This window comes from Lepidothrix coronata, unplaced genomic scaffold (assembly GCF_001604755.1).
Source record: "Lepidothrix coronata isolate B3197 unplaced genomic scaffold, Lepidothrix_coronata-1.0 Scaffold34, whole genome shotgun sequence".
Classification (NCBI taxonomy): domain Eukaryota; kingdom Metazoa; phylum Chordata; class Aves; order Passeriformes; family Pipridae; genus Lepidothrix; species Lepidothrix coronata.
In genome coordinates, this window is record NW_016690214.1 from 6,239,956 (window position 1) to 6,249,112 (window position 9,157).

Here is a 9,157-nt window from a genome sequence, read left to right on the forward strand (position 1 = left end):
CTCTAACATCACAACCTTGCTCTAAGCAGGTCCAAGCTCTCTTACAAATACAGAACATGAGTGTTTTCTTTTTTAGGCACACACACCTTGCGGAGGTTCAGTAGTTCCTCCCCACACCCGTCACCCTGATGCCTAAAGAAGTTGGCTAATGGAACACAAACCATCTCGAGATTACTCTCATATATGAGGAAAAATATTTGAGAAGTTTGCACTAAAACAGAGGCATTGAATAGCTGGGCAGACCAGAAGAATGCAACCTCTTACAGCAGCATTTCTTTGTAACGCAGATCTCCAACTGCCAGCACACCAAATCAGCTACCTTAAAGATAACTGTACTTGGTTTTATGATTCTTTGTAATATTCTGACAATTTTGCCTTCTTAGACTGCAATATTGATCACATATTGATGACAAATATCACCTTAATTCAAGGCAGGCAGCCAGGGAACACGACCTAAGAGCACCTTTACAAATCAAGCATCACATACAGCAGAGCTGCTGCTCACATCTAAGTCAGAATAATCGAGGTTGGAAGGGCCTCTGGAAGTCACCCAATCCACCCTCCTGCTAAAAGCAAGTCTAATTAGATCAAAGTGCTCAGGGATCTGCCTGGGTATCTCCAAGGATGGGGATTCCACAACTTTTCTGGGCAACCTGTTCCAATATTTGACCTATTTCACTGTAAAGCTCACAGTGCTTGCAATTTGTCTGAGTCATTAATTCAGAAAACTGCTTCTCACGTATTAAAATCAACACGACCACACTGAGTCCATCTCCTTACAAAAAATGGGGAATGACAGAGGAGTGTGTAAGGAAGGGAGAGAAAGAGTGAAGACAATTTCACCCAAAACGGGAAATATCTTCACACTACTCTTCAGCAAGCCATGAATTTCTGTTCTCTAGCACAGACAGAACATAACAGCCAATGTGGGTGAGGCCACAGACAAGGGATGAGAAAGAGCAGAAGGGACACACTGCTCCCCTCATTTATAGTACTCCTCCCTCTATCTGAAACTGTTCCATTCTATCCTGACACACAAAAAAGGTTTTCATGCAGGAACTGAAAATGCCATCTCAGCATCAACTGTTTGCAAACACTCAATCCTCTTAAAGGCTGACAAAGAAAATAAGTGTGGTGACAAACACCCATGTGGACAGAACCTGTGGTGACTGTTCAAGTGTATGGTCGGAGTAGGAAAAATAATCTTGACTTTGCTGAACAAAGTTGCCAAGTGATCAAAATCCTATCAAAGGAAATCTTTCTTTTAGCACATAGGGAAGCTGGTTTGTGTGTCACACAAAAGTGAAAACCTCAAAATTCAAGATGATGGCCTTCTACTTAAAGTAGCACCTGAGTAATTTTACTCATAAAAACAAATCTCTAAGCTGAATTAATTATGCTGGCAGCTACTGGGAACAGGAACTTATTCAGTTCTTGAGGAGATCACTTTCCAGCTATGCCCCAACCCCATGACAGAAGGAGAAAGAGGAAATGGAGCAGTGGTTTATAGTTTTAAAAACAAAACAAAACTATTCCAGTATTTGAGATACTAATTAATACATTTAATTCTGCATTAACCATACAGAAATGGTTTTCACAGCACCATGACATTAACTGTACACCTCTGATTAGTTTTAAGAGGAAAAAGAAATGGCAATGAGATGACAAAGAACAGTGATTTTTCTTCCCTTTTCCCCCTCTGGGTGCTGCCAAACCACCAGCACACCTCATATCTGAATACTTGCCACATAGTACAAAGGCCAATAGTTTTGGGGAACATAAAACCTGAATAACAAACACGGAGACTGAAGTTAATTACTCCCAACTTCGATAGATACAGCAGAAGTGAAAAAGCTTCAGGGCAACCATCAACTCTTCAAAAATCTAAATTTTAAGTAGAAATCCCTCAGTTTCCTTATTTTAGTTTTTTAAATAAACAGGACAGGCCACCTTCACACCCCACAACCTCCCATAGGGTGCCAGTCATCAAGTTCATGTGAAGCAACCTCCAGCACAGGAAATGACCGGAGCTGGAGGGCTGCAGCACTCTGCTGTACTCAGGAGACACAGAAGGAAGCAGCAATCTCACCTCCCTGTGGAAAAGGTTCAGCAAGTAGTAGTATTGAGAGTCTTTAAGGTTTAGAGAAAGCTGTCAGTGAGCACCACCTGAATGGCAGTACCACACACTGCTACAGAGCCACGAGACAGAAGGGTGAGGGACCCACTGTACTGCCAGGCTACAGAAATCACAGGAGCAGCTTTTACCACACAGTGCCCACAAAAAAAAAAAAAAAGAAGAGGCCAAGCACTTTTCCTCTTCACTCAGCTGTTTTACAATTGCAAGGCAAAGGTCAACTATCTTCATTCACTTTTGGAAACCAGCCACAAGATTACTAACAACCAGCTTAATGGCTACAGTTCAAGTGCTATTCAATCAGGTCCCAAATCTGTGGGTAGGCAGCAGTAATGGCACATGACATCATAGGCAAGTTATCTGCTGAGGTCAGAGCAGGCAGGCTGGGCACCTCTGCCTTCGCTCCCCACAGAGAGAACGGGAACTGCCAAGGAGTGGGAATCACACTGTTCCAGATTTTGTTCTTTCCTTAGAGTGGCCAAGGCTACAAAACAACCTTTTGCCATCCTCAAATATGCCATCAGACCAAGGTGGTTGTCGGGGGGTGCATCACGACAGGTATCTCACAGTTAAAGTCGTCACTGCACACCAAGGGACACCTCAAGAGCAAAGGGGGCAGGTGCATTCAATATGTTACAAGTTTATTTCTCTTCCCAATTCATTCAGGGACAGGAGGACTGACCTGGTTAATGAGAGAGATCACATGGGGCACATGACTGGGATACCCTGAGATTTCTCAGTCGGGAGCAGAGCTCCAACAAATAGATCTGGAATGTCTGACGAAAATAAAATTTCCACAACCTCAAACCCATTTGAAGTGAAACAGACTTTTCAAAATGACAAAGTGCCACTGAAGTGAACTGTAACAATTCTAACTCGTTGTGGTTTATTTGTCTGAAATTTGCCAGCTTTACACAGTGACTCTGACCATGCTGCACAGAACTCAGCTCAACTATGTGCTGAAGGATTCCTGAAACTCCTGAAGTTTCCACTGACCTTACAGATAATCTTGAAGAATATACCATTTCTATGACTCAGTTTATGCATACGAGAAATAAACATGTAAAATTTGTAAATATTTTCAGAATATGAGCTGAAAGGAAAGGAAATACAGAATAAAGAATGGTTCATCGATGTTGTGAAGACGTGTTTGGCCTAGGTATTGGATAAAGTAGGAAAATCCCTCTGTATTTCAGGAAAAATACAGTTATAAATGCAGTGTAACAGCATACATATCACCTTGTGTCTATTTGTGTGACAAAATTTGTACCTATGGGAGAACATCAAGTGGATAGGACTCCAGAACATCTTACTATCAGCCAATGTGCAGAGATGCAAGACTTTTATCACAGACTGAACTTTGAAAAGTCTAAAAAAAGTTACATTTCCTTTAATTCTTAGATAAGAACATATTTCTAAACAAATGCAAATTTTAGAAGACGTTTTTTCAGGTACTTCAGCAAACTTCCACACCAAACTAGACTAAAAGAGTTGAGAAGACACTTTAAAATAAACTTTATTATACTTAATTCTTCCTTCCTGTTCAGCATTTTCTACAAGCTGATTTTAGCTGTGCTCTACTTCAAATACACTGTAAAAGCTGAGGGCAATTAGTAGTAACCCAAAATGGAAGAATACAGCTCAGGTTAAAAAAAAATAAATGCAAGGTTACCACAGAAGGCTTATAAAATTCTGACAGCCTCAAATGTTTAAAATAACCAAAGGAAATATTCTGATAATTTACACACACTCTGGCAGTGAGGTGTCCAGGTCTAACAGGAGCTTTTAGGCCAAATATGGGCCAGGGATGTATATAGATGCAATTATTTTATAAGTTAGCAGTCTCAAAGCAGGATATATTTTTGCAGCCTTTATCTGTCGATGGTCACGTGCTTTAAACAAAGCCACAGTTATGTTATTGAAATATCAGCTACCAAAGACATATATTAAGTTTATACACAGAGGTTATTTTTTCCAACTTATCTTAAAATAGTAGTTAAAAATCAAGCCCTTCCTTGGCAAAAATTTTGAGCAGATGAGTAATCTCACTGAGGTCTGCAGGACTTGATTTGTCAGCATACACACAGTTACATCTGCAGAGAGGCACCTCTAAAAACTGCTTTGACTCAAAGCATTTTAGAAAAAAGCGGCTTAAAAATACTTTAATATTAAAGACATCACACTGAGAAGGTAAAGACCACCTTAAATGTTTATAGAGAATAGTGGCTCTGAATGAGCTCCATTAAAACATTCTGCAATACGGTCTTATTCCTTGGAAGCAACAAAGCCCTGAGCTCTGCTTCACTGAGGCCAAATCACTATGGATTTTTGCATTTTACTCCCCCTCCAAAATAAAATTTTAGGCTTGTTCTGTGTGTCCAGTTTTATTAAAGTTTTAGAAATTCAAATATTTTTCAAATTCCAGCAATACAGCCAAGATGAAGTCCTAAAAGCCTTTGATATATTGAAAGAACTATAGACCAAAATTCCTCTAATGCACTCCAACATTCACTTACATCTGCACAGATCCATTAAATATTCAGCCACAAGCTTATCACTCGAGTTCATCAGGACTGAAGATAAAACTCAGCTTCAATATTTGACAGCCTGATGCTAAAAGATTATCTACCGAGAAATAATCCAATCACTGTTCTTTGATATTGGGATCCTTGGCAGGAGGCAAGGAAGAGGAATACCAAATTGATCTTGATTATTTTATGGGGCTTCCTCTCATAAGGGGAATTCAGTGTAGAGACGATCTTCTACTGCTGCTCGGTATTGTGTTTATGACTAAGTTTTCAAATATTCCAATCTCAGAGAAGAGTCTTTAGAGACCGGGACGCACGCTTAACACCGAAATGAAACGGCTTCTCCTGCTCTTAGAGAGGTGTGACTGAGACTTCGGAGATCTTGAGGCTCCCTATTAAAAGGAGATGGCGCTCCCCGGGGACCCACAAGAGCGTCAGGTCTGACGGACAGGAAGAGACTCAGAGAGCAGCCGAACAGCCCAGGGGTAAAGAGGAACCTCCCGAGCCCTCACCCTCCACCTACCTTAAGGACATCTCCCCGCTTGAAGCTCAGCTCGTCATCCGCCGTGGCTTTGAAGTCGTACTTGGCGATGGCTTCCATGCTGGGGCTGCCGCGCCCGGCGGTGCGGGCGGTGGGCAGGAAGCGCTCCCCGAAGCCTCCGCTGCTCCCGCGGCGGCTCCCGGCTCCGTGCGAGGCGCCGGCCCCGTCTCTCACATACAGGGAGGCCGGGGGACGATCCGCCCTAGGGGAGGGGGAGGAGGAGGAAGAGACGGGCCATTAGGGGAAGTGGCACGGATCGATGGCCGGGGCCGCGCCCAGCGCCGCTCCCTCCGCCCGGCGCGGCGCGGCCGCCGCTTCCTCCCGCTGCCGCTCGCCCGGGCCGGGCCCGCCCCGAGTGACGCGTCCCGCGGCCAGTGACCAACCCGCCGGCCCCGGGGGCGGTCCCGGCACCGACCCGCCGGGAGACACCGCCGGCCCGCGCCCCGGGGCTCAGAGAGCTCCGCTGCCCGCGGGGGAGCCGCGCCGGGCGGGTCCGCCCCGCTCCCGCCTCTCACGGGAATCCTCCCGCTCCTCGCATCGGTGATCACGGCGATGTAACGGGGGCACAGCCCGCGGGGGAGGTGGCCCGCGACGGGCGAGGGGATGCGCTGCGCTCCCACCACACGCTGCCCCCTGGGAAAGACCCGTGTGGAGACGCAGCCCGCACCCATGGCTTGGGATCCATGGATTTCTTCCATTCATACGGCTCGGGCAGATTTCACTACAGCGAGTTAGACAAAGCAGAGAGTGCTGCCGGGTTCTTGGGATTGAAATGCCTATCAAAAAAGTGTCCTCAAATAACATTACACAGAGACAAAAGTTTGGGCTCACTCGAACATAAAAGCAACCACCCTGAAATTCCAGGGTTTTGAGCAGCAGAACACACTAAAAAATATTCATAAGCACAGTGTGAGGGACAGAAGGTTTGTGTATCTCTTATGGGCCCAGAGAAGAAATTACATCAAACCGGGCAAAGCATACATACACACTGAAACCACTGAAAAGGCTTAAATCTTGATCTCAGGTTATAATAGGAAGGATTTAATCTAACTCCAGCTACACTTGATAGCAGAGAGGGTAAACAATCCGAAAAAAAATACAGTATACAAGTTAAAAACCATGAATATCCTCCTGAAGAACGAGCAGAGAGCTGGTACTTGTCAATGACAATTCAAGACAGGAGAGATCTGACAAACACTGGTGAACCCACGCACCTGCTAATTCGGGCTCTGTGGTTGCAGCCCAGAAAGAGCCCTGCTGCATGCAAAGGCAGCAGATGGCAACAGTAATTTCTCATTTCAGAGAAAAACATGCCTTACATAAATGCAGCTCAGCAATTAATACACTTATATTCCACGAGTCCCATGTCTGCCCAACCCTGAGCTCCCTGTAAAGAACAACGAAGCTCAAGGCAAACACCAGAACTGAGATTCTATCACAGGAATCTGGCAGAATGAGAAGAGGTAGGTACAGGATTTACCTTGATCAAAAAAAAAAAGACCAGCTTAGCAGAGTCCCCACGTGGACAGAGCTCTGGGATTTCTCTGGTCCTCCCACACAGCGATACCGAAACATCAGCAAGACTGACAAGGATGTCACGAGCCAGGAAGATCCCCAAGCTGCCTGTGCTACCCTGACTGGTGGAAATAAGTACACTGTATCCAAGCTTCGACCAGCACACATAATTAAAGTCATCCAGTGTATCACCCGAACTGCGCTGGTAATTCTAAAAGACTTAATTTTAAAGGTGATGAAAAAGCACCTTTCTGATGTGAGTCTTCCACACCACACCAGCACGCTCCCACAAACAGCAACAATAACTTTCCTTCACCAGAAGTATTTTCCCTTTGCCGCCTCTATTGTGTTGTGTTCACCATCTCATCTTTCCAGCCTGGCCTCTTGGGGTTTTTTAACTGATGGTATTGATAATTTTCTGCCATTATTGCAACATTAAGGAGCAACACGAGTGACCATGTACGAAGCAATGGAAAATGCAAATGTTTGCTCAGTGCTTGCACTTCCACTGTCCTATACCTGTTATGGTGAACAGCATCTATTTCTATTCCTCCTTAAGTGACAAATACCAGTGGCAGCAACCTGTGGGTGTTTCTAACAGCACTGCACCACATGTGAAGATGTGTGTGATTATATGGGCACACAAACACCTTTCAGCTTGGAAACCTGGGGTTCCAAACCTAAGAATGTAACAGCAAGTTGCACAAATTAAAAGGCTCAGGCACATCTAAAGAAAGAAACTTCAGCTGGTAAATGTTCCTTCCTTTGGGGTACACAAGTATTGCTACCCAGTACTGCACTACCAGTGAAGAATTATTTTTAACTGAAGGGGTTAACACACAACTGCCTTAGAGAAACTGATGCAGCATTTCCAAGAACTACACTGGCATTTCCCTGAGCTTAGCAGCAGCACAATATCGGGAAATTTTCCAGCACAATTCAAGATGAAAGAGATTCATCATGCAATTTTCTTTACACATGCATTGGGATTACTACCACCATCATACATATTGTCAGCATATAAAGCAGTGATGTTTTCAGGTAACAATGTTAACAGCAGCTGCAGCCTAGAACAAAACTAACCATCCTGACTTCAGGCAAAAGCGTAGCTGAAGTTTAGGCAACAAACTTACATGTAAAACAGGGAAAAGCTTTGGAAATATTAAACCAAGACACAGCAAATGTCAGGAAAGGTAAACTCAGAACGTAATTCCCTTAAAGTTACTTAGAAAGCATTTGCTGTTCACAACCTTATTAAATAAGTTCTGACACAGAGTCAGGGACGTAATTATTAAAATATGAACAAATCAACTGCACGAGGGGAAAAATGAGCTTACTGGGGTAGGTCTGTGCCCACTGAGAGCACAGCTGTACATGCCCCATGCAGAGAGCAGGGCAGCAGGACACATTACTGTAGTGAGCCCCAGCAGACTGCAAATGGAATAAGACTGGTATGAATGAATAACAGGCAATATATGAATACAATGATTACATGTTACAAAAATTACCAGGTGATCTTGCTAGAGGAATGACTAAGATTTCTCAGAATATCAATATCTCTCACCTTTCTGTGGCTTAGAGCAAGATACTTCCTTTGCTCTTAAAAAAAAAAAAAAGGGGGGGGAAAGGATGAAAAGGCAGCAGATGCAGCCAACAGTAAATGCTCAGTACCAGTAGTGCTGCAGCTCAGGATGGAATATAAGTAATTATAAATACAAAACTCCCTGTTGTGGCCAACAGGAAACAATTCTCACTTGCTTTTCAACAGATATTTCAAAAGCCACACAGGTAAAGGTGCGCTTTTTACACTGCTCTTACAAACAGCATGGTTTTTAAACGAGAGAGCTTTCTCATTGTTCTCTTTCCACTGTTTTACTGCTCTTCTGGAAAGTGATACAGGCAGGAATAGAACAGATAGTTTAGAAAAGCCAAAGCGAGGGAATAAAGAAGATACAATTAGTGGGAGATTTTGGAAAGAATCAGATCCTAAGCTTCATCAGCTGTTCTAGGACAAAACATTATTAAGGGTGGTGGAGAGAAAAATGTGTGGATACATCATCTGGAAGACATGCAGAAATGGAAGTGTCAGGCTGCAGACAAAAGAATAGAAAGCAAAAATTATACGGGCAGAACACTTATTCAAATTAGCCAAATAAGGAAGTATAACATGATAAAGGAATGAGGTAAAATCTAAATTCAATTATCAGCGTATAAACCCCAGAACACTCAGGATCACAAAAGATACTCAGAATCCAGCAGCTTAAAGCCATTCAAATTCCTTAAGGACCTCACGACAACTCCAGATATCACTTACAAAACTAAGCTACAACACAAAGCATAGATAATACTTATCAGATCAAAACATTTTATCAGGTAACAAAAAACTTCACCTCTGCCAAAACTTATTTGCTAGCACATTTTTTTTTTCTTATTTTAAAC

The 9,157-nt window shown here is 43.4% G+C and overlaps 1 protein-coding gene across 1 annotated transcript in view; it reads right to left on the reverse strand.

Annotated features, from left to right (window-relative positions):
* The window catches only part of GRB2 (growth factor receptor bound protein 2), a 38,608-nt gene extending 33,250 nt beyond the window's left edge, over positions 1-5,358 (reverse strand). Inside the window, exon 1 of the mRNA XM_017811902.1 lies at positions 5,186-5,358. Coding sequence (XP_017667391.1) covers positions 5,186-5,263 — 78 coding nt within the window. The 5' untranslated portion in view covers positions 5,264-5,358. The remainder of the gene's footprint in view (positions 1-5,185) is intronic.
* Positions 5,359-9,157: the final 3,799 nt, after the last annotated feature.